Here is a 25,877-nt window from a genome sequence, read left to right as displayed (position 1 = left end):
GTTCGTCCGGGGTCGGCTCGGTGACGTGACGTCCACGCGCGCCACGCGCGCGCGCGCGCGCGACGGCGTGACGCGGCCGCGCGCAACGAGACGGGTTTTGCTTTTGCTTAGCGCGGGTGGTGTTCGTTCGCCTCGCCGCCACCAGCCGTCGGATCAGAAATGGACGGCCCAGATCATCTCTGATGACACCGCCCGGCCGGCGTCGGAAGAACCGGTCTCACGACGTCTCCTTTCTTCAAAAAAAAAAAAAAGCCAAATTGCATGTGTGATTCTGCATTTGACTTTGCACTTCAACGAATTTGTGCACGAATCGCGCTAAAAATTAAGCAAAATATTCTGAGAATTAATCATGTGAATAAATTTATTCTGATAAAATGATGTATAGACGGCTAGATTTTGGCCGGGTCAATACGGTGTAGGTTTCCCGGTTAGTTGAGCGTACTTTGAGCTAAGCAATCAAATCGCCGATTGGCTTGCTTAGTAGTAGTGGTTTAACATATTCAATCGTGATCATTTTTCTGATGGAGTGATGGCGACCGAGTGCTGAACCTGCTGCTGATTTCTTAACGATTAAGTTACGAAGGAACGAGAGAAATACTAATACTTCCTCCGTTTCAAAATGTTTGACGCCGTTGACTTTTTAGCATATGTTTGACCGTTCATCTTATTTAAAAAATTTAAGTAATTATTAATTCTTTTCATATCATTTGATTCATTGTTAAATATATTTTTATGTAGGCATATAATTTTACATATTTCGTAAAAGTTTTTGAATAAAACGAACGGTAAAACATGTGATAAAAAGTCAACGGTGTCAAACATTTCGAAACGGAGGGAGTACTAAACAGATCAAGTGGAGTTCAAGGATTTCGTTGTTGATCAGTTCAGAGAAAATTTTGTCAGAATGCAAGGAACAGGTAGGTGTTTTATTGGCATCAGCAAAACCTGAAAGGCTGAAACTGGTTAGACTGCAAGTCTGCGTGCTTGACTACTGCAGCTTTCACTCACTCGTCAGATTCAGAGTATGCCATTCAATTTGCTATTTTGCTGCACACGACTTTACATCTACAGATTCAGAGGATGTGGCAAAACTGTGTGCAAATTTTAGGATGAATTTTTGGACAGCTTTATACCCAAAATGTTCATTCTGCATTTGCAGCAATAGCCTGAAACGTGGTCTTAGAAAAGTGATTTGGACATTGAGTAAAGAACAGTCACTTGCAAAGTACGATAATCCTGAATGAACTGGAGCAAAGCTTTGGAAGGAGAAAATTATTCTACAATTCAGAGAGCAACACTGCAGACGAAATTTCACCTTCTGAATTACCTTCACTGACCGCCATGTGCAGCGTTTTTTTAAATGAAGCAGAGTTCGCTTCGAAATTAGAAAATTAATCATCGTCGTCGTCGAAATTTCACCTACTGAATCCTGCTTGCCATGTGCAGTGCCTGCATGTTCAACATGCTCGTCGTCGTTCAAAGTATTGAGGCGATATTTAAGGCAGAGGTGATCCAGTGAAGGCTTTTTGTCTCTGCTTTGTGCACTGATTATGAATCTGGCACTGGAGTACAATTGATTCGTAGTGGCATTGAGTTTGACATATTAGGGAAACAAATGGTGTGGGCAAATGGGCGATCGAATTGACTAAAGCTGTTTACTGTTGACTGCAAGTGCATACTACAATGATAGTCTATCTAGTATCTAACTATTAAATTATCTTATGATTGTAGTATATTCTCTTTTTTTTTGCGAGAATATTTGTGAGTATTTCAACGAGCGATAAAGTCTGATTTGTCACATTTTGAAATATCCTGACGACAAACTGTAAAGCACTTAAAAGTCACAATCTAGCGAACACATTCAGAACTACAAATCCCTAAGCCCCTACACAAGCATTCTGTTTTTTGTTGACCTCATGAACACATTCAGAACTACAAACCCCTAAGCCCCTAGTTTACACAAGGATTCTGTTTTTTGTTGACCTCATGAACAGATGACAAGATGTCAAAATCCATTAGCATTGATCAAAATCTCTACAAACTGACACAAATATTTGTAACAAAAATTTCCTAAGATTAACATCAGGCCAAACACAGGAGAGATCACAAGACTACCTTACAATGACCAAGCAGCCATCACTGTCCATGCAAAGCCATCGCAAGATCCGGCAAGTCTAACAGCCGCCGCCGCCGCCACCACCACCACAGCCGCCGCCGCCGCCGCCGCCGCAGCAACCGCCTCCACCACCGCCGCCGCCACCGCACCCGCCGCCGCCATGGCCACCGTGTCCACCGACGACGGCGACGCCGTACGCCGCCGTATACATGCCCGTCGTGTCGACCACCGTGCCGGACATCGACGTGGACACCTTCTTCTTCTTGGATGAAGGCGGCGGTGGTTTCATAGGCTTCTTCTTCCTGAGGAGATCGCCGTCGTGGACGCCGGAGCTGTGGCCGCAGAGGAAGACGGCGAACGAGACGGTCAACGAGCAAACCACCACCATGCACAACGCCATGAACCACGGCCGCCCGAGGCCGGTCGCCGTCGCCATCGCCGCCGACGCGGCGTCGCCGGCGAACGCGAGGAGTATTCTCGCCATTGCAAACGGATGGAAAAATGTACTGCAAGAGCGATGCGATATATATATAGCTCTCAAGATTTTTTTCTTGAGATGGAGATAATAACGAATTTGATCTGATCTGTCCATGGAATCCGGAACGGCTGTTGCTTAACGGCGGTGCAGAGCTAGGACGCCGCCGCCAAGAAGGAAGAAGGAACAAACGCTGCATTGTTCTTGGGACTAAGCGGTGGCCGGCGGCGAGGTCGCAGCCGAGCCATCGCCCCCAACGACGGCACAGTGGATAGTTTTTTCTCCCACACTGCAGTGTCGTGCTGTGACAGAGCTGGTGATTTTCTGGATTGAATGCCATGTAATTTGGAAACTCTTCCATTGGTGTTAAAGATGCTGCTGTTAATCTTACAGCATTTGTTCTTTCAGTAATGTATGTATTACTATCATCATGTTACTGAAGGAAAAAAACTGCACTGATGTATGCATTTGTAGTGTACATCAATTCAAGAGAGATCGGGCATGTATATGCATTCGTGTTCGAGTCAGCAAATATTGGTTTTGTTCAGATTAATAAATGGCTTTCAAGTGAACAAATGACCAAGTAGTATACCTGAAATACTGGAGCCACATAAGATTAATAAAGGTACTCCTAAATACTCTTCCATAGGAATAATACAATCAAATAATTTACTATATTAACATTAGTGACTACAAAATGTGATGCAGCTTTCGTGATCTGTGATTGAACATGTCTCTGATCTAAAGCCTACCACTAACTTGCTGGAACCTTTACAAGAGAGAAGAGCCCAGATAAAAGAATATCGCTCTAGACAGCTTAAATAAAACCTAGAGCGTAAAGAATTAATCTACCAGGTGAAAAGAAAATAATTGGATAATACAACACTCTGTCATTCAGGGATTTATATTGCAGTCCCGTAGGAAGACTTGATCGAAATCGACGTATTTTGACCAGTATTTGCGATATCTGGACAATCCAATCTCAAGCCAGGGTTTCAGATTACCATTGTAGTGTATGACAGATGCCCTCCGGATATCCTTCTCATTGATGTTTGGGTTGTACCCAAGTCCCAACTGATGCCAGGAGTGATGAAGAGGGAAGGTACGGTTCCAAAATGTTACGAGACCAGCAGGAAGAGTACCTAGCTTCCACAATATCCTATTTTCGTTCTGCAGAAATCAGATATCAATAAGTGAAATAAACAGCAGAACAATAGGACAAACCAACACTACATCTCTCCTGCACGTTCGAGAAAAAAAAAACCAGCACTACAGAATGGTAAATCATATTTTCGGTTGAGAATTTGAGGTTGTTCATTGGTTTAACTGTAGCAGCTTTTCTAAGCATAACAATATAACATGCTCAATTCCTAGTTGGAAGTATGGAACATTAGATCAGGTGCTTTCAATTCAATTCCAGCCAGGGTTAGAAGTGCAAGTTTTCATTACACTAGCTGAACGGACCCACTACAGCTTTTCTTCAAACAACAACGAGATTGACAAGATGGTCTCTGCTGGTTGAGGCTTAATATTTTACATCTACTGGTGTTCAAGTGCAGGAGGAGCAGTAGGATGGCAGAGAGACCATCTCCAAATATTTTTACAAATAAATATGATTGTAAGCTCATAAGTACTCACCAGTCTTTGCCAATTGTGGTAGACGTCAGTAATCTTTTGTCTTCTCCACTCAGATAGATCGAACACATTCATGCCATACGCCCAACCGCAGGCACGCGGGTCAAAATTGCTGGCAATAAGAGGATTTGAGAAGTTGAGGTACTTATCAAACCTATGAAAGGTCTCTCCACAGGTCTCAACAGCACCATTAACCTTGCCTTTTAGATCAATGGACCAAATCGCACTTAAGTCCTGCTGTACTACAGTGTCATCATCCAGGAATAACACCTTGCTAAGCTTCGGGAAGATTTCAGGGAGATAAAACCTCAGATGATTGAGCATTGACAAGTACTTGGGGTTCCGGAACTTGGGATTTTCATCACGCCTGGCCTGCCCACTCTTGAAGTAGTAATCAATCATAGACTGTGATTCTAGCTGCTTCATAACTGGACTGTAGGTAGAATTCAGCCATGTAAACTCTTCAATGTTTTGAACCTGAATGGCTGCTTCACCCAAGGGATTAGCCAAGAACCACATCTTCATTGCAGCATAGTTAAGCCTATCCGTGACAATGTGGAAGACATGATCTGCTGGTTTCTGCATTTAAATAAAGTGGTATGCATCTCGTTAAATATAACAAAAAATGGGTAGCAGAACTATTAGTTCATAGAGATTAATGTCAAAGGTCAAATGATGTACCTTAGCATGAATAATAGTGGAGTTTACAACCACTGCAGCAGCCAACACATTATCTGAGAACAACGCATAGTGATAGAGTTTTGGATCTTCCAACTTTTCTATATGTGGGAATTTTTTATTGTTGGAGTTGGTGTAGTAGTACTCATTTGTAAGCCGCAGCGGAAGGCAATGAAGTCCTTTTGGTAAAGATTTTGCTGCTACTTGTGCTAGATAGTTGGTTTCCTTTTTATGAGATTGGAGTCGCTCCTCTGTTGAGTGAAGGGTTGCACGGAGCCTGTTCAGAGCACCCGAGCAACTATCAAGAATTCTCTTTCCCTTTCCCAATGTTTGCTCCATTGCTCTTATTTTGCTAAGTACACTGCATAATAATAAAAAAGGGTGAGATGTCCAATTTCAACAAAAGGTACGGCAAAAGCAATAATGCACCATGATGACACACACACACACACACACACACACACACACACACACACACACACAGAGAGAGAGAGAGAGAGAGTACTTCTGAGGAAGCTGGCCACCACTGGTTGCATCACCTAGCACTCTTTGGATATCCCTCATCCGTGCACGAAGCTCCCTTGCAAAACCATGATTGCCTCTAGAAGCTACAAGGCTCAGATATGTCGTTGCTCTCGTCAACTGGTCCTTGATTGTGCGGATGGTAGCGTCTGGGGAAGTAGTGGAATGACCAGCACTAACACTTGTTGGGAGAGCAGAATTACTGTTAGTTGTTGGTGTGTAAGACTCTTTGGGAATAGCTTTTGTAACTTGTTCAGACAATCTACCAGTGCTCCTTTCCTGGACAATTGAACAATTAACAGTTAGTTCATAGCATAACCTGAAAGACAATCACTGACGGTTGAGTGGTTGACGGAACACATATACTATGACTGTGGATAACTGAGTACACAAGTTACAGTATGTTAACACCACTAAACAATATGTTTATTCCAAATAAGCAGTCCAGCTTTCAGAAAAGGGTGACAAAATGGAAAATCACAAAAAGAATGGGCATCTAAATGCATTTTTACTCAAGTGTATAGAGTTGTAATATACATGCAACTATGCAAGAATGCAACTATGCAAGAAAGGTGAACAACAGAATAGTAAATTCATTAAAGAAAATAAAAACCATTGAAAAATCTGCACCACCTCGGCAGCACTCACTTACTTGATTCCTAAAATGAGCATTATTTTAGGTGCTAGTAAATATATATAGCTGCGAGGTGTTGATGGCACAAGGTGTCTAAAGTCTTACTTTCTAGTTAGTAGTCCCTACCCATGATTCTTAAAAGGAAACTTTATCACCCTTGCCAAGTATGCAATCGGTCATCTGTAATCAATTTTACCTTTTCTAGGGATGGATTCAGGTTTCCACTAGTGTGCGTTCCAGCAATGTTGTTCACCCCTGTTTCACCTGTTCCATCATTCTGTTCTTCCACACTAACACCCAACTTTACCCTATCAACCCTTTCACCATCCCGCTCCTCACCTCCGTTGATCTCCCATGGTTGAGTAAACCCATCTGCACCTCTGTCCCTGCTGACAACCTCCCAGATAACGCCATCCCGTCCCGACTGAGCAGCACCATTCCCTTCAGTAATCACCACATTGGCATCCCCTGATCCTGGGTCCTTCCTCGATACACTTGCATCGGGTTTCTCGAATGCCGGATTCTTACTCGCCGCCTCAACCACTTGCCAATCTTCGGTTGCTGATAGCACCCGGTTCTTGTGCTCGCCTAGCCTCTCAATCGTCAAATCTACAACACCAACACACCCAAACTTAACATTACAGAGTCTACAACAATCGGCAGTTTAGACGCAACAAAAAACGTGAACAGAATCTTACTCTGCCTACCATTTCCTCCACGATCTGAGACAAACAGTGAGAATGTAAATCCGCACTACTGGATAGTACAAAAAATGCAAAATGATAAACAGCGGAAGGCACCCCCACCTTTGGTGAGGGAGACGTCGGAGGCAGCCACCACCAGATCGTACTCGCCATCCCGATCCAGCACGCCGCTCGCCACTGCAAAAGAGAAGGAAAAACAAAAACAAAAACAAAAACACCACCCGTCAAGCACGGATCTCCCCACATTGTCGGCGAAGAGAGAGAGGGGGGGGGGGGAGGGAGGCATTCGTCCGTTCGTACCGGTGGAGTCCGGGAGGGTGGAGACGGAGACGGGGGAGCCGCCGTAGAGGACGAGGGGCGCGAGCACCGACGCGAGGAGGAGCAGCAGCACCACGCCCCTGCAGCGCCGGCCCCGCGCCACCGCCACCATGGGCTCCCCAATTCCCGCCGCCTCCCTGCACTTCGGAGAGCACGCGCGCCTCGCCGCCGCCGCCGCCGCGCCGAGCGATGCGGGAGGAGGAGGAGGAGATGGCGGTCGCGTTTTGCGGTGGGCGCAGGCGCAGCGAAAGCCGAGGCGGCCGCTTATTTTTTGGGAGGAGGCGAGATGTGTTGTGTGTGTGTGGGTTTTGGGCGTCGGCACGCGCGGCGCGCGGGGGGGGGGGGGGGATGCGAAATCTCGGGGCGCGCGTGGCGTGGGTGACGGCGTGAGCGTGAGCGTGAGCGACCGACCCATATATGCGTGTGTACGACTTTAAATTTGCTTGCTCCACCCTGGATTCCCAGGATATCGTGGAGTACAAGTAGAAATTTTTTTTCTCCATCCAATTTGGGCAGATAGTGTGTGAGCTGGAGTAGTAGATCTATTTGCTGTCCCTAAACTGATAACTGTCCCAAATTGCTTTAAAATTGGTGCAGGTCTCTATATTTAAGGCTGTGTTCTTTACTTAGGGTTCCCAACCCCTCTCCCTCATGTTTCGCGTGCACGCTTTTTAAACTGCTAAACGGTGTATTTTTTGCAAAAAGTTTCTATACAAAGTTGTTTAAAAATTCTTATTGATCTATTTTTTAAAGAAAATAGCTAATACTTAATTAATCACGGACTAATAGACCATCTCGTTTTCCGTGCACAAGACATGGGTTCCCAACTCATAGAAAAGAACACAGTCTAAGCACCGAATGCAGTGTGAATTATTAGCGTATGACTAGTTAACTATTAGCATAAAATAATTAAAAAATAAATTAATATGATTTTTAATGTAAATTCTTACTATATGAAAATATAAAAGAAAACATTATAGTTTAGTAATTCAGGAAGCACACGTGTGAAAAACGAGAGTATAAGTTGAGAACTTTCTCACCAAACATGCCCTTGATCTTTTTATCTCTCCTATTTTTTTTTTGTCCCGTCTCACACCATTGTGATACCGCTCCACCGTCTTCCTCATCATCATCATCGTCGTCCTCCAACACCATCACCGCTACCAATATTATCATCTCCAACCTCCTTCCCTTGTCTCACCCCTCCCCCCCCCCACCTCGATCCATCATCGTCGCTCTCCACCTCTTAATCACATAGCCTTTGTTTTCCACCGCTGATCTCACCCATCATCGATCTTCCACCACCGCCGTCATTCATCTAAAGCCTTCCTTCTATGTACATTGGAGTTTGGTTATCACTAGTGCCAAGGCTCGCCAAGGAAGCTCTCATCGCCGGTTAGTCCGCCATATCCTCCATGTATTCTTTGTCTGGACCTCTCCCGATTAAAGTGTGTGTTTGTGTTTAAGGGTCCATGATCTATTTCCCTAAAAAGACAGGATAGCTATTCAGTACATAATAATTAATTAGGTATAACTAAAAAGATTTAAAAAATGGATAAACATGATTTTCTAAAGTAACTATCATATATTATTTTATAGAGACACACAGTGTTTAACCGTTTGGAAAGCCCGTGCGTGAAAACACTAGAGTATAAGATAGGAACAGGTATTCTGAACGCAGCCTAATAAAACTAACACTATGAGCTTTTCTAAAGCATTGATAGGCGCCTACAAATCGGGGGTCTGATTTTTTTTTGCTACAAGTGGATCGAACATGTTTCACTAAATAGATCGAAAATGTTTCAGTCTTTTAAAAAGCTGAAACGCAACCAAATCACCTCATGAAATATTTTGCTACAATGTATGAAACAACGGTTCCAAAAAAACCGAGAGTTGTTTCACCCTATATAAAAACAATATTTTAGCAAATAGCGAAAGAATGTTTCAATTCACTGGAACATTTGATCCATACACAGTGAAACATTATGAGTACACTAGGTGAAACATTTTTGGCAGAACAAAAAAAAATTGAAACGGATTTCTTAATAGAGGGTTTCTATAATATGTGGGTGATTTGTTGCAAACGAATATTTCAATTCACTGCAACATTTCATCCATACATAGTAAAACATCATGACTACACTAGCTGAAACATGTTGGTGTAACAAAAAATGAAACGGATTTTCTTAATATGGCGTTTCCATAATATGTGGGTGATTTGTTGCAATGGCATGTGTGGTGGAGACACATGGTGGGCGTGGTGCGGCGTGGGGACAGCACGTGGGCGGCGAGCGCGCGCAGCGCCCGATTTTTCTAGCGCGTGTCGGGCGCCCAATCCCTGGCATTTTTCTTGATTTCCATGATCAAGGGCGGATCTACACAGTAGTATGAGCGGTGTCAAGCGACACCGACGACTTTGGGCAAAACCTATAGCGAAACTGCTTATCCACATATTATAACACTATGATCTAAGCATAATTAACATACTATGACACCGATAGACATGTTATGATACCAACTAATCGATTTTTTAGATCTGATGATGAATACCGAAAATGCTCACACCCGGACGACCGCGCGGGATGGAGAAAAATCGGACGCTGTTGTTGACGAAAAAATCGAACACACCGGCCTAAGAGATCTGCTTAGCTCCAGTGCAGGTCCAAATCTTGGTGAGGTGCGGGCGTGCCAGTCAGTTTGATCCTGCAACTAATAAGATATGCAAATAGTAGATCAAAACAACCGATCGGCTGACAAGCCAATGGAGTGGTTCCAGCCGATAGCCGATAATAGCCGATGCCGATACCAGCCGATAGCGATAGGGTTTAAGCAATCGGCTATATGTCCAATGTAGATAATGATATAAAGGCGATCGGCTGATGATGATAGAATATAGCAATAATATAATCCAGTATAAACCAATCGGCTAGCAATGATATGATAAATAAGCATCGATCCGAAGTTTAAAGCACACATCGGCTGGAGGTCCGATGTCATGAAATCCACAAGATTAAATTAAACAGTGAAACCTTTGTTGTCATCGGCTAAATCCAACTTATATGTATATGCAATCCTCATGAGCCGATGCAACGTCCAGATAACTCACCGGCTGAAACCCCGATGAAACCCTTATTGGCAATCAATAAGCAGGCTAGAGATTATGGTTCTAAGCATGACTTAGTAGATCAAACTTAACTGATGCAGCAGTAAGTATGAAAAGAAACATAATATCTAGACAATCAAGCCGATGACTGATTTTCAGGGTGGTAGATGCCTATGCTAATCTAATCTAGCAAGGCGATTTAGCCGATACCGGCAGAAACCCTAAAGCGAGAGACAGCCAATAGAGCTAAATTGATATGCTAAGACTGGATTATCAGAGACATATGATAAATAGGTAGGCAAATATATCATCCAAACCACAGCAATCCAAGAGGTCGAATGTACTGATGCAGCCTTGAACGACGCCGATGTAGACGATACAATTGCCTGGGCCGACGGAACATTGGACTTATCCCTTCGCCGGAGATCGAAGACGATGCAGCCCCGCGTCGGGTGCCAAATTCCGCCGGAACGTAAAAAACAAAAGTAGAAGTAAAAAGGGTGGCGATGCGCCGAATTGTATTGTTGATCGATAGATTGATAGATTACAATGACCCCGGGTGTACATATTTATACCCATAGGGAGATACTAGTCCTCGTCGGACAAGAAAGAAACTAAAAAGGAAAAGATAAAGTCCTTATCGGACACTAAACACACTTTCCTAAAGATAAAAAGAAACTAACAAACTATGCCTAATTAATAGATAACTGTCATGTCGCATCCTTCTTGAACTCGAACTCTTCTAGATAAGCTTCCTTTGATTGATTCGACTCCACCAAGAACACGACATCGTGGCGACTTGACTCCCATCGGCTGATTCTAGAACTTTGAAGCCGATACTGACTCTAAACCGATGGTACCTTTGGGCTTACCAAATTTCACTGTTAACAGCTGTCTGCCACTGCAGCATGCAAATAATCTTTTCTTTTCTTATTTCTTCAAAAGATTTTTTATCGTAAACTATTTATCTAATCTATGATCTGATTGCACCCCTAAATTCGTTACAATTAAATCCTTACAACAAGACCACACATGATTATATTTCGACAAAAAAATATTTTATTTTTTTTATTGATTTTTTTAATGTTGCATGTGGTCTCTTTTGATGTTTCAACCAGTAGTTTTACAATGTTTCAGCTAGTGTACTTATGATGTTTCACTGTGTACGGATCAAATGTTGCTGTGGAACGCGCCGTTGCAATAAATCACACACATATTTTGGAAACCCTCTGTTAAGGGAATTTGGTTTATTTTTTGTTCCACAAAAAATGTTTCACCTAGTGCACTCACAATGTTCCACTATGTATAGATCTAATATTGCAGTGAACTGAAATATTTTATTGCAACAAAAAACCCACATATTTTGGAAACCTCCTATTAAGGAAATTCGTTTCATTTTTTGTTTCACCGAAAAATGTTCCACCTAGTATACTTATAATGTTTCACTATGTATAGATCTAATGTTGCAGTGAACTGAAACATTCTTCTGCTATTTGTTGAAACATTGTTTTTATATAAGGTGAAACAACACTAGATTTAAACGAGTGAAACATTTTCGATCTACTTAGTGAAACAATTCCGATATACCTGGTAGAACATCGTGCAATATTTAAAAAAAATTCAATAATAAGCTAATTTTTTTCCATAGGAATATATCCATGTGTTCTTGTTTTGAAGATTTAATTGCAACGAATTTAATAGTATAATCAGATCATGATTTGGATAAGTAATTTAAGAGAAAAATCAGTTTAAAAGTAGTTTTGCACGTAAATCGGACGCTAACGTCAATGTCCGATTTTTTCCTAAAGCATCGGACGTCTGACGCGTAGCCCTCTCGGATGAATACTGATCCAACTGATCTGATCTGCGGCTGCAGGTGTACATATATGCATATATGCATCGTGTATATCTGCAGGTCGTCTGCTCGTGCCGGTTGACGCGAGCATATGAACCTCACGCGAGCACGCGCGCGGCATGAACATCCAAAATTACTGTATGATTTTGGTTGTTGCGACGTGCAACTGCCGAGATATGCACGCGTAAGTGTGAATTTTTGTGGCACTGCCTGACTGCCATGTGCTGCTCTCTGTTCCAGAACAGTTACATTTTACAAGTCGATGATTTATTCGTCATGCTTTTGAAGGGGAAACTGAAAAGATGGGATATTGTTTCAAGCCGTCAAGGAGAAGAATATAAATCAGTCCATGCACATTTCAGCTCGATCTACACAAAAGTTCAAATTGAACCAAGAAAAGTAAAAAACTAAAAAAGATACCGAAGCAAAATTTCAGTAACAGCAGATTATTTTTTTTAGGGTTTGTTGGAACCATGCCACCCTAATTTTGCAAAATTTGAGATATATCACCCGTATCTCAATGACATGTAGGACCCACATGAGTCAATGATATGTCGGTCAGGGTGGCATATCACAAATTTTGCAAAATTTGTGTGGCATGGTTTAAATTTTCCCCTTTTTTTTAGAGTAAAATGCATGGAGGGTCATTAAACTTGTTTAAGTGTCATATAGGTCACTCTACTTTTAAAATGCACATTTGGGTCACTAATGTGAGGTAAGTGAGTCACTTACCCATCTAACTATCCACGCGAGTATACTTTGTATACATGGCATGCCATGTAGGATTGAAAAAATTGCATTTGGAAATATGCAGGAAACCCCCTATGCATTGTGATTAAATCGTCTCGTATCAATTCCCTAAATAAATTGACTAGTAAACAGATCCTGAAATCAGTGCATGACACGTTCGTAGGAGGCTGCCAATATTCTTATTCCCGCTGAATGCATATGTGAGATCAATTTTTTAATGGATGTGTTAGACCATTGGAAATTAACGGATACTAGACCATTGTATGGCATAAGAATTCACCAATTTGTTGGCATGCATGTTTTGCCATAGTGGCTTGTACTTTTACTTTTAATTTCAGAGACACTACAGGCTTTCATAAATCAACATTTCTTAATGATGTTCCACATCTCAAAATCACATAGAAAACGATCTTACATTAACTGATAACATCCATGAGTAGTCAACACTAAGTTCCACTAACCAAAAGCCATAAATTTCAAAAGTGGAATAAATCCAATTGTTGAATTGTGCACCTTTTATTTTGCATTTTGCAACATTGAAAAAACAAGATAGAAAGCACCCATATAACTTCTATTTTTTTTTCTTCTGGCTAGGTGGTCTAGATGATCTGGCCGTTGTTGATCTTGTGTTGCTTCTCTTCATCCTTGCTCTGCCCACGTGTGTAGATGTTGTCGCTCTTGGCTGTGGTAGTGTATTTCTATTGGCTTCAATGAAGACTGAATCCGGTAAAGGGCCTAGCTGGTTAATGGAGGATTGAGTTGATGTTGCCTAACAAGCAAATTAGTATGAAACATGAGTAGGTAGCAGATAGTGACAGTGAAAAATGTTAAACCATGCATGCAACTAACCTGTTCTAATAAAGTAGTCAACACTGAAGTGCTATGTTGGCCCTCTTGTACTAATTCTTCTGGAACAATTGGAAACGAGGTCTGCATTTGACATAAAAGATTAAGAAATGCTTGCCGAAGGTGACAGTACATAAAGGATATAGTTAACTATACCTCATTCATGTAAACATCTTTGTCATCTTGCATTACTTGTACACTCCTCTTCCTTTTTGGTCTCATCTTTTTAGCTGTACCAAGTAATTCACAATTATTCCTATTGTGTCCAGCCCCATCACAATAACTAAAATGAATAACCATGCCATGCTTGGACAATCTTGTACCACCCTCCAATTCAATGGGTTGCTTCCTCCTAGTTTTCTTTGGTCTCCCTACTTTTTTTTCATATTTAGGAGGTTGGACATTTACACCATTCATTTTTTTCCCATTTAGACTGATCCCTTGAAGGCACTATGTTGTATTTGTATGCAGCACGAAATGACTCTAATGAGTAGCATGGAGATACCATGTCCTCAGGTTGTATCCTTTCATTCCTAAAGCATGATATGGCATGACTACATGGTATTCCTGTGAGTTGCCAGCGTCTGCAATCACAACACTTCACATTGATATCAACTATGAACTGGTGATCTCTGTCGGTGACTTGGAAAATACCCTTCCCAGCAGGCAGTGTGTAGCATGTATTGGCTAACTCGGCATTCTTCTCTAGTTTCTGTTTTATCTTTGGGCATATATTTCCACTCCATTTCTCCTCAACCTCCTTTTGCTTCATGTACACTCTAGTCATGATTTAGGTCTTTATTTTCTCAATCATGCTCAATATTGGCAGTTCCCTTGCATGAAGAATGTACCTACAGATTGAAAGAGGAAATGTTAATACTATTGATAATGCTAATTGGAAAGCACACATGTACAATTAGGAAAAATATATCTCACTTGTTGAAAACTTCACAACTATTATTCAACAATATATCACACTTCGGAAAATCACTAAAGAATGCTCTACACCACGTATTTGGTGGGATTTTGAAACAACCCGCAGTTTAGTTAAATCATAAATCTGTAGTTATGCACATAATTATAGTTTTAAAAGGAACCAAGCAGTGCACATGTAGGCACTCAACTTAGTTTCCCATGCATTAAATCAGAATCCCATATATATTGGTTAGCAACCCCAAAGCATTTCAATACATGTCTAGAAGTACATTCGATTAAATAATTAGAAATGTAGATGGTCTGAATACATAAGCATATAAGAGGTTCATACTAGCTACAAATTAGCTGTCACACCCATAAACTGCAACTTTCATCTGCTAACTCAGAGAGGTATCAATGCCATCAAGGATAGATCAACACTTTAAGCTAGTGTTGAGTATCATCATTCAACTAACGAATTAGCCACTAACTTGTGTTTCACCCTTGCGGCCACAATTGGTACCACCATAAAAGAAGCCATGTTTTCTTTATCCAGTCAAGGGTGGTCAAGGTGACCCCAGTGCAAAGAGTAAATAAAAACTCTCACCTAGTGAGCTTGTGACACATACCCATAATGATAGTGAAAATCAACAGGGAGAAGTATGGGCAGCATTCCTAACACCTCCTGGTAATAAGTAAGAGAAGGTGGAAGTAGGTGAGATAGATAGGGGCACAACGATCACCTTCAACCAGTGAACACATCGAGCAACACAACCCCTCTCCACCTTCACCTCATTTGCCAACCATTCCCAAGATTTGTAGCCAATCAACCTGAAAATGGTGACGTAGAGCACCACCATCAGCTCGGCTAGGAGGAGGACAGGGAGAGTAGCAAGGAGGACTGCCGGTTTGGGGAAGAACTGGACCTGCAGGGGGAGGAGTGAAGCTCATTAGCTGCAAACTTGTGGGGGATCAATCAAGAAAATATCACCCACCAACAGAAAGGAGCAGGTGATTTTCCCTATATTACCACAACCACATTCCCAAGTAAATTAAACTTAAAACAATCTATCACCAGTGTGTAGTTTTCCCTAGCACCTTAGTTCAGTTTTTAATAGGAAAGAAGGAGCAGCAGCAGCAGCAGATAAAATGGAGGAGTAAGGAATAGGAGCACTTACCTAGGGGATGGTTGCACGGTGATGTCGAGCTCTATGGGGCACTGGTCAGGGCATCTGGGCTTAGAGCTCCATGCGTGACTCCATTCTAGCCATGGGAGTCCACTTCTTTGAGCTGTGGGTTGGAGAGCTCAAGGAGGAGGATTAGGAGGGCAGGTCTTGTTGGTAGCCTGGGCATTGAGGTTGCCGAGAGCAACATGGTGGCAGCAGCAACAGTACTAGAGTGGGGATTTGAGGGAGAAGATAGCCACTGCTAGCAGCAAATGGAGGAAGGAAGAAGGGGATTAGCTAGCTGATGCTTTTACTTGTACGAGTCATAAGAGGGGAGAGAAGGGGAGAGGTCTGTACAGGTGAGAACAGAGGAGAAAAGGAAAGGTGGACTAATTGCTAGATGCACATTAGTAGGCTACACAGAACACCAACTTGAGCATAGGGACCCAATAATCTGCAGTCCAAGTATACTTTAGATAAATTATCTAGCACATCGCAATTGGAGTTTCGGTATAATAAAAAGGTTACAAATTTGTAAGCACATTTGTAATTGTAAATTATTGTATTTCTATTCGTATAGTTTAATTAAATCTTGACGCGTTTGACGGAATGCAGGAAGAGAACTAGAGGCGGAGTTAGGTCAGTGGGAGTTGTAACATCCCGGCCTAGGGCTTAATAAGATTAATAGAATACTCATATCAATAAGTTGTAACTTCTTTTCCGGAAGCCAATCTCCAAAGAACTCCAGGGTTAAGCGTGCTCGGGTGCACACGAGTGAGGACAAAGTGTTACAAAATGGTATCAGAGCCGACTCTCGCGGTTTCACGGGCGCGTGTGTCGCAGTTAGAGGACGTTCAGACGTGGCCAAGAGAGGACGTTCCTGGCCTGGGGTTGATCGACGGGTCGTTACAAAATGGTATCAGAGCCGACTCTCGCGGTTTCACGGGCGCGTGTGTCGCAGTTACGCAGGCATAGACCGGGAGTGGTTACACAGCATGGCACATGCGCTGGCACTGGACAACACATGGACGTGGCCAAGAGACGCGTGTGTCGCAGTTACGCAGGCATGGTGCGCATGGCTAGTGTAGATCGGGAGTGGTTACACAACATGGCACATGCGCTGGCACTGGACAACACATGGACGTGGCCAAGAGAGGACGTTCAGACGTGGCCAAGAGAGGACGTTCCTGGCCTGGGGTTGATCGACGGGGGCGTCGATCTCTTTTAAGGGGGTGAGGGTGTAACATCCCGGCCTAGGGCTTAATAAGATTAATAGAATACTCATATCAACAAGTTGCAACTTCTTTTCCGGAAGCCAATCTCCAAAAAACTCCAGTGTTAAGCGTGCTTGGCTTGGAGCAATTTGGGATGGGTGACCGACCGGGAAATTCTTCCCGGGTGCACACGAGTGAGGACAAAGTCTTGCAGAAAAGACATGTGTTAGTCTGTGAGGGCAGTCTATGACCTCTAGTTTCGATTTGAACTACGAGGATTCATGCAAGCGAACCTTTGATCATGATGATTTGAATTATTTTGCGTAAACCAGATGTAAGTGGGCTCGGCCTGGGAGAGTGCCAGCTAGTTTCGATTTGAACTACGAGGATTCAGGCAAGCGAACCTTTGATCATGATGATTTGAATTATTTTGCTTCATGATACTGTCGCCTTGCATAAAATTGATTTAACAAAATATAAGCCGGAATATATAGAGAGAGAATGATAGATGCTGGGAGGGGACAGTTGATGGAGCAACTGACCTTCCAACACTTACTAAGTTACTAGAAGGGTAGAGGGTGCCCATGGATGGAGATTGACTGGAAGCGGGACCCTTTACATATGGCTATAATATAAGGACTAAAAATCACTCTCACTTGTATACGTGTGCCATATAAAAATCGTGTCAACCATATCCTTGTCGCAAGGCGAGCAACGTTTTGTATCTTATCAAGTTGTTACACTCCGCATGGTGCGTAATGATAGATAGTGGTAAGATGGGAGATGATATAAACCCCATAGAACGTTAGTACTTGAATGGGAGATGATGTAAACCCCATCAAGATAGTAACATGTGGTGGAGCGGAGTGTAATGTGCTGAAATAAGAGAAGTGCGTTGTACTCTAAATATTACAAATACGCGACTTGTAATATATAGAGTGAATATGGGTACAGTGATACAAGCCTGCGCAGTGCTCAACTAAATCGTGATTCACGCCTGTCTCTTGGATTAGAGGCTACGGGAGCCTATTGCGGTTCTTTCTCACTATACAAGTGATTAGTTGTTTTTCTTATAAATTAAATATGGACTTTTCTTACAAGAATCATTTTTTTAAAAGGAATTATAATTGAGAATTGATGACTTGATATGATTTATGAAATTGCATGTCATATATCCTTGCTATTAATATTGCTTGCTGAGTACTTGTACTCACCCTTGCTATTAACCCTCCTTGTTTAGATGCAAACATTTCTGGGCAAGCCAGTGAGTTAAGTGGTGGGTTGGAGGATCAGTACTATGCCCCTTGGTGTGCTGAAAATCAAGGGGATGTTGTTTATGACTATGACATGTATTATGGAGGATGGGATGAGTAGATGTATGCAGGGGATTGGTCTAGTAGCTTTGTCAGTGAACCTGGAATATTGGAGCACCTAGTGACCAAAGTATTGCTAGCTCCTGCTTGAAACTTGTATTATTAATGGGTGAATGTGTAAGGCCCTGTTTCAGACTTTAGCCCTGCGTGGTATGGTATTGTAATGTTATCTGAACCTTCTAGCTATTATTCTGCTGCTATCTCTGATGTGGATCATTATTCGCTAGAGTGCGGCTATGGTGAATAATAATCCATGGACTAGTGACGTCATTTTGGTAATGACGGCGCGGGTCGTCACAGATTTCTTCTAGGTACTCATGTGCTTGCACGTTTAAAGCTTTCATTTTCTCCATGTTTTTGTTCCACTCAATTACGTTGCTTGATCTTGCAATTGCCCAGAGTTGATTCTTCGAGGTTTCCCCCTTATATAGCACATGGAAATTCTGGTAGAGGTGTCTCACACAAAACCTGTGTTCAGCATCATTGAACACATCCCCAACAGCTGGTATCAATCCCTACAAATGAATAGGATTTCACTGATTACATGAATGTAAAAATTAAATCATGTATGACATAAAGTATATGAGATAATACATGCATATTCTCACCTTTTGCCTATCAGTCATGATTGTATATGGAGTTGTGTTAACTATATGTAAATCATCCTTTAGGGTCTGAAGAAACCATGTCCATGTGCTCCTTGATTCCACTTCCACTACAGCCATGGCAATAGGGAAAATGCAATTATTTGGATCAATTCCAACAGCTGTGAGCAAATGTCCCCCAAACTTTGTCTTGATGTGGCAACCATCTAAGCAAATTAGTGACCTACAACCGATTTTGAATCCTCTCTTGCAAGCATCTAATGATACATATAGTGTATTGAATCGTCCATTTGACAAGTTCAAGAAAAAACAGCTCCCTGGGTTAGACCTTCTCAACTCAGCAGCGTAGTCCCATAATTAATTGTATTGAGCTATCTCATCACCATATATCTTCTTGAGTGCTATTCTTCTAGCTCTAGCAAGCTTACTTCTAGATGGTGTCAGGTTAAAGTCTTTTTGCACTGTTCTTGCAAAAATTTTTATAGTCATCTTATCATCTGCCCTAAAAGTTTCCACATACTTGTTAGCAATATAGTTGGCAGTGAATGTCTTTAGCTCCCACTTCTTGTTGCATCTGTGTTCGCCGATATAAGTCTTGATCATGAAACATTTTGATCGTCTATCATGTGAAGCATTTAACTTCCATGGGCAGGTTTTATCACAATGAGCCCTTATTCTATCTTTGTCATTATAAGGCATCTTGATAGCCACTCTGTTCTTGACACTGTATTCATTTATAGCATCCCTTAGTGCTTCCACTGTTGGGAATACCATGCCAACAAAGAACTGTGGATTTGTCATGTCCTCAGGCATGAAACTGTGGATTTGTCATGTCCTCAGGCATGAAACTCTTGAATTTTAGTTGCGCCTCTTCATCATGACTAGAAGTATCACAAGGATCCAAACCTTCCTCACTAGATAGATGGCATTTTTCATCTTCCTTGCCAGCACTTGACAATTGTTTGCCCTTTGGTGAAACTAGCTTATCAACGACATCCTTGTCCACCCACTTCTCAAACAAATCATCATCACCTTTATCTATTTCATAATCACTGTCAGTAAACTCAGCACCCTCATCATCATTATCACTTATATTGTCAACTTGGTAGTTCTCTGAAATGTGAGCCTTTCTAAAGTTGATATTTGCATTTAACTCATGTTTTCCGAGTGAATCCATCTCAGCAAATTCGGTGATGACATTATTATGAACATACAACCTCAGGGTCCTGAATCGAGGTGCCAAAGCAGCCATACTATTTGTGTGCACGTTAGTTTTCACCCTTCTTAGCCCATTAGCCAATCCCCTCCCAGGAAGTAACCAGAAAACTTTTAAATCATCTACCTCTGCATGTCCAAGTTATTTCAATATATCTTCAATCCAGAGCATTGACCATGCATCTACCTCACATCCATCAAAGTAATCCAAATTGCCACTAATATAGCCCCTGTCAGAACCTTCACCTTGAAAGAAACCACCATGCATAATCTCTAAAGAGAACAAGCCATCCTTTGGACCTAAATACATAACGTGATTTACAAATGTGGCACTTTTACTGATTGTGTTTGTTTCAAAACAACAAGTTATGGAACAAATAAATCGATTCAAGAACAAAGATATCGATCTTAAGAGAAACTCACTGTGCTCTGGAGGTGGACTGCCTGCAACGCGAATGTGCGGCGCCATGGATCACAACGTGTGCTCCTTTGTTCAGATCGCCTCCTGCATATGAGTCACAGAATGCCTCTATGATCTGGTGTGTATTGCCTCTCCGGCAAGGATGCAAATCACGCCTCCTGCGAACGTGCCGTGCGCTGAATTCAGGATTTGTTTTGCGTATGGTATGAGTCAGTTGAATTCGGGATTTGTTTATTGCGTATGGTATGAGTCAGTTTTTTTTAGGGATTGGTATATATGAGTTAGATTTAATCACAATGCATAGGGGGTTTCCTGCATATATACAAATGCAATTTTTTCAATCCTACATGACATGCCATGTGTACAAAGTATGCTCGCGTGGATAGTTAGATGAGTAAGTGACTCACTTGCCTCACATTAGTGACTCAAATGTGCATTTTAAAAGTAGAGTGACCTATATGACACACTTAAACAAGTTTAATGACCCACCGTGCATTTTACTCTTTTTTTTTTTTAAGGGGAAGTAACTCTGTCACAGAGAGACGAGAGTGACGTTCGCTTTGTAGATATCCTCCATCGTAATCGTCAGCACTCGAGTCCCCACGTGGCGGCGCCCAGACGCCACGTCACCATCATGCTGCTACGCAGTGTATGCCAGGTGGGGCCCACCTCCGTCCACGTCGTCGTCGTCACACGGTCGCCGGCGCGGGAGGCTCGCCCTCGATCAGCAGCGCCGAGCGCCAGACGGGGTCCACCTCGCCGTCGCCGGCGGCGGCGAGCCACGCGCCCACGTCGTCGAAGAGCGCGCGCCGCAGCTCGGCCGGCGGCGGCGGGGAGACGAGGCGGTCGCCCGGCACCCCGATGGCCGCCGCGCCGCCGTCCACGAGGGAGCGGAAGAACACGTCCCGCATCTCCCACCCTCCTCCTCCGCCACCGCCGGCGGCGACCACCCCGAGCCCGCCGCGGCAGCTCTGCCACGGGAACCGGAACACCCCCGGTGCCTGATCCCCGACGACGTCAGCCGCCGCCGCCTCCTCGTCCCCCTCCTCGAACGGGAAATCCACCGCGCCACACGGCGGCGGCGCCGCCGCCGCCGCCACCTCCTCGTCCCTCCCGCGCTTCTTCGTCGTCGCCGCCGCCGCCTTGCGCTCCGGCTGCCCCCGCCGCCGACGATCCATGCACTCTACACAGAAACGCATGCAAACGCCCACGGATTAACATTGATTCGATTCAGCCTCCGAACTCTTGATCTGATCACCTCAAGAACCACAGATTTCACAATTCTTTTGGATGGATAGGCATGCAAATGCAAACAGTAGTGGAATAATTCAGGAACAAAGAACCGAAGAAACCTTTCTTGCATGCACGGATCGTAACGTGCATGGATACCTACCTACTTGATGATCAAGACGAGAAGAGAAGATCGATCGATCGCTGCTATATATCTCTCGAGGAGGACGTACGCGCGAGGATATGGTGGCCGTCGGGACTCAGGCGCCGTCAGGTGTGCGTGAGCAACTGACAGAATTCAGAAAGAGAGAGAACAGAGGCCTGTGTATATCTGGTTATATGCTCCGAAGTTCATGGCTTCATGCTGAATGCCTGAATGTTAGCAAGGGATCAAGGAAATGTGCACTTGGGCGGGCGGCCGTAAGGGCGTAAGGCTCTCGAATCTTCTGTCGAAACCAAATTTTAGCTGGTACAGAGGAGATTTTGCTGCGATGCTGTCAGGGAAGTGAGCGGTTTCAGTTTCTCCTGCGCTAGCTGTACGAGTAGCTAAGCATCGTGAGGATTTTTGTCGCTGGCCCGGGGGCTCGGTGAATCGTCCAAGCACTGCACCGGACCACGGAGGACGCAAACATCGAACGGCGATACGTGGTGTAGTGCTCTGTTCATCTCGCACGGTCCAAGAGAACGAATATTCGGTCCATTGTTTTTTTTTAATAAGTCTATGTTTGCCTCCCTTAACTATTGTTTTCGTCAAACGTATCTCTCAACCGTAAAACAAGTATATCGCATCTCTCAACCATTAAATGAGTATATCACATCCTTTAACTTTAAAAACCAACACAAACAAACTCATTTGATGGTTTGGAAAGTGGTTCCTACTGATGTGGCAGGTTGGCCGTGGTCGGACTCGCGGACGTGTAAACATGGTATCATATGTAAGTGACAAAGAAAAAAAAATGTAATAAACTATAGGGCCCACGTGTCAGCTTCCTATCTTCTTCTTCTTCTCTCTCTTTCTTTTCTATTTTTTCCCCAACCAAGCTAGGCATGACGGGGGTGGTCAGCAAGCCCCTCCGAGCTCACCTCAAGTCCACCATGTCGTCTCCCGCGAGCCCCTCTGCGACGGTGCATTGTCCTCTTCGCCTCTATTCCTATCTCCTTTGTTCGCGCCCACGCTCACTGGCACCATTACTATTGGTGCTCGTTGGACGGAGGAGTCAATGGACCTCGGCGGCAACAGTGTGAGCCATAGTGTCCCGCTCGTATCCTCGAAATTAGGGGACTCAACGAGGTTTCACCACTGCTGAGCTCCGCATCTGGCTGCCAGTCACCGACCGCATCATGCCGCCCCGAGTAATATCTGGGCAACGAACCAGGTAGTGGTGGCGATGGCTGGGCTAGGTTGTGAAGGAGGAGCCAACCCCTTCTCCTTCTTCCACCCCCTATATCTCCCCCAAGAGAATTCACTCTATCTTGTTCTTTTCACCGCGACAAAGGAGGCGATTCTTGTTGTGGAGAAGCAGTGGTACCACTAGTTAGGGGGAAGCGGCGGTGGCACTTGGGGAGGGGGAAGCTCGAGGAGGCGGCAATGCTTGGGGAGGGGACAGCTTGAGGAGGCGGAGGCAGAGCTTGACGAGGCAGCGACACCTCGACCCCCACGACATGGAGGCCATCAACAGGGTGAGCTCAGAGAGGCTCACCAGGGACGACAATGGAAGAGCTCGAAGGTGGTGATGGCATGGAGGTTGTCGTTACGGGAGGAGGAGCGCGGAGTAGCAACATGGTGGGGGAGGAGGCTGACGGGTGCAGCGTAGCCGCGTAGGGAGGGAGGTGGGATGGCTCTTCGTCCTCTCGCCGAGCTTGTTGCTGTCTTGCAAGGAGCCGTCATGCCGAGTACGCTCGTGTAGTAGCCGCCATGGCCGGAAGGGGGAGGGAGAGAGAAGAGGGGAGGAGAAAGAGGTTGGTGACACATGGGTCCCACTTTTTTTTCAGCAGAAAACCTTGCACCAGTTTTAGAAGATGGAGGAGGCGTTAGATCCGGTTTTATGGATGACTATTCAAACACGAGCAAGAAATAAGGGATGCAGTTTAGGTTTTGCGTTATTCCTTTTCTGTTCCAGGCCAATCGCTTCACTCCCGTTAACTCACGATCCACTTCCAGCCCAACTTTCAAGAAGGACGACCCATACGGCCATACGTTAGGTCGCCGTCCCGCTCCAGCCCATCTACAACCGATGGCCTACACCTGACAACCAATCACATCTTGGTGGCCCACATCTGACAACGAATCACGTCCTTGCAACCTTGCCTCTGCTTCACATTGCCATAGCCGTTTCCTCCCTAGACCCGAGTAGGGTGTAGACCATGTTCCGTCCATAAAATATTATTACTCCCTCCGTTTCTAAATATTTGAAACTGTTGACTTTTTCAAACATGTTTGAACGTCTATCTTATTCAAAATTTTTTGTGAAATATGTAAAACTATATGTATGCACAAAAGAATATTTAACAATAAATTAAATGATAGAAAAAGAATTAATAATTATTTAAATTTTTTAAATAAACAAACGATCGGTTAAACATATTTAAAAAAGAAAGATAAACATGAGAAGCTGAGGGAGTAGTATTTTTCTCATCGCAGGGAACGGAAGGCAAGCGCCGCCCCCGCCAGCCAAAGCGTCTGAGTCGCGTCGCCCCTACGGGACGGGACCGAGACGGAAACCGCCACCCAACCCAACCCAACCCACCGGCGTCCGCACCCGACTCGGCGATCCCCCAACCCAGCCACCACCCTTTATAGCCGCGCGGTGCGGCGCGTCCCCGGGCACGCACGCCCACACGGCAAAAGCTCCCGCACCAAAAAGAGAAAAAAAAAACACGCAAAAGCGCATCGCCTTTCTCGTGCTCCGCCGCCGGCGAGATGTGCTGCTGCCCGAGCAAGGCGTGCTGCATCTGCACGCTCATCGTGCTGGTGCTGGTCGCCGTCGGCATCGTCTTCGGCTTCGGCGTCTACACCCGCGGCTTCCACAAGCTCACCAGCAGCATCCACGACGCCTCCTCCACCGCCGCCGGCTCCCTCCGCGCCCACCAATTCTTCGCGCCGCCGCCGCCGCCGTACTAGCTAGCTAGCCCCTCCTCCTATTCTCTTCTCTCCCTCCCGAGATCTATCCATGGGGGATAGTAGGGGAGACCGGGAGTAGTAGTAGTACTAATCGTTTGTAAAGAAGAATTCGCCGGATTTGATTTTATTTTATTTCCACCTGCATTTTGGTTGCAATCCATGGATTGATTGATTAATGGTTGGTCTCTTGTTCCTCCCATTCCTGTCCGTTTTTTTCTTTGGGGAAAAAAACCGCCATGTGTGATTGGTTGGCGTGCCTGCCTGCGCTCCGGGACAAACCGGGGCATCTTGATTGATTACTCGCAAATAATCTTGTATCATAATCTCGTCGTTGCTGAATCGCGAGGCGGCGCACATGACCGGCCAGGCCTCGCCGGAGTTGGTCGCTCGCCTGTCCGTTCATCTGCCTCCCGCTTCCGGCGACGGCAACCGGAGCATGTGGGTGGGTTCGGCTTGACACACGAACCAAACCAATTAACCAACCAGATAATACTCCTAACTACGCCATCACGAGTTAGTCAACAGGCGCTTTCCCCACCGGATTGGGATTCAGTGACGTTTACGCGAATCCATTTGGGTGAAGTGCTGTGCACTGATGTCTACAGATGCTACTAGCCTACTACAGCTGCTGCTGCTGCTGCTGCTGCGATTCTGCGATCGAATGGTCAAGCAGCAGTTGGAGTACAACCGATGGATTGGTGGGAAATCCACCGAAAAGTTGGGGTTTGGTTGCCTTGCACGTCCGTTTGGCTTTGCAACGGCGACGTTGCCATGAATGCCCCCCACAAGTGTTTGTGGAATTAACCGGCCAAAAAAGCACGGAAGAAGTGGCGATCTTTTCTACTCCTCCGTCTGCAATTCTGCAAACCCTCCATGAGGTAATTAATTGCAGATTACGCAGCACAAAAGACTTAACTAGCCATGAATCGAGAGGATAACAAGTCAGCTCGACTCGTCTAAACTCGTTATCTTAAAGCTCAG

General features: G+C 44.3%; 2 protein-coding genes and 2 pseudogenes across 2 annotated transcripts; all 4 read right to left on the bottom strand.

The window, feature by feature from the left end:
• Positions 1–2,174: 2,174 nt before the first annotated feature.
• On the bottom strand, positions 2,175–3,116 carry LOC127785346 (uncharacterized; annotated as a pseudogene).
• A 121-nt stretch (positions 3,117–3,237) lies between these two features.
• LOC127785345 (probable galacturonosyltransferase 4) lies at positions 3,238–7,363 on the bottom strand. Its single transcript, XM_052312777.1, has 7 exons — positions 7,065–7,363; positions 6,867–6,941; positions 6,257–6,669; positions 5,410–5,705; positions 4,908–5,265; positions 4,230–4,805; positions 3,238–3,761 (listed from the first exon to the last, which is right to left on the bottom strand). The coding sequence occupies exons 1-7, from the start codon at positions 7,192–7,194 to the stop codon at positions 3,486–3,488; spliced, it is 2,124 nt and encodes a 707-aa protein (XP_052168737.1). The 5' UTR covers positions 7,195–7,363; the 3' UTR covers positions 3,238–3,485.
• A 5,691-nt stretch (positions 7,364–13,054) lies between these two features.
• On the bottom strand, positions 13,055–15,265 carry LOC127783868 (uncharacterized; annotated as a pseudogene).
• A 5,549-nt stretch (positions 15,266–20,814) lies between these two features.
• LOC127785460 (uncharacterized) lies at positions 20,815–21,723 on the bottom strand. The gene has a single exon (XM_052312912.1). It carries the CDS (start codon positions 21,721–21,723, stop codon positions 21,235–21,237), a length of 489 nt encoding a protein of 162 aa, XP_052168872.1. The 3' UTR covers positions 20,815–21,234.
• Positions 21,724–25,877: the final 4,154 nt, after the last annotated feature.

The sequence above is a fragment of the Oryza glaberrima genome, chromosome 9 (assembly GCF_000147395.1).
Source record: "Oryza glaberrima chromosome 9, OglaRS2, whole genome shotgun sequence".
NCBI lineage: Eukaryota > Viridiplantae > Streptophyta > Magnoliopsida > Poales > Poaceae > Oryza > Oryza glaberrima.
Note: the sequence above shows the minus strand (reverse complement) of the source record. Positions and strands in the feature narration are given on the sequence as shown.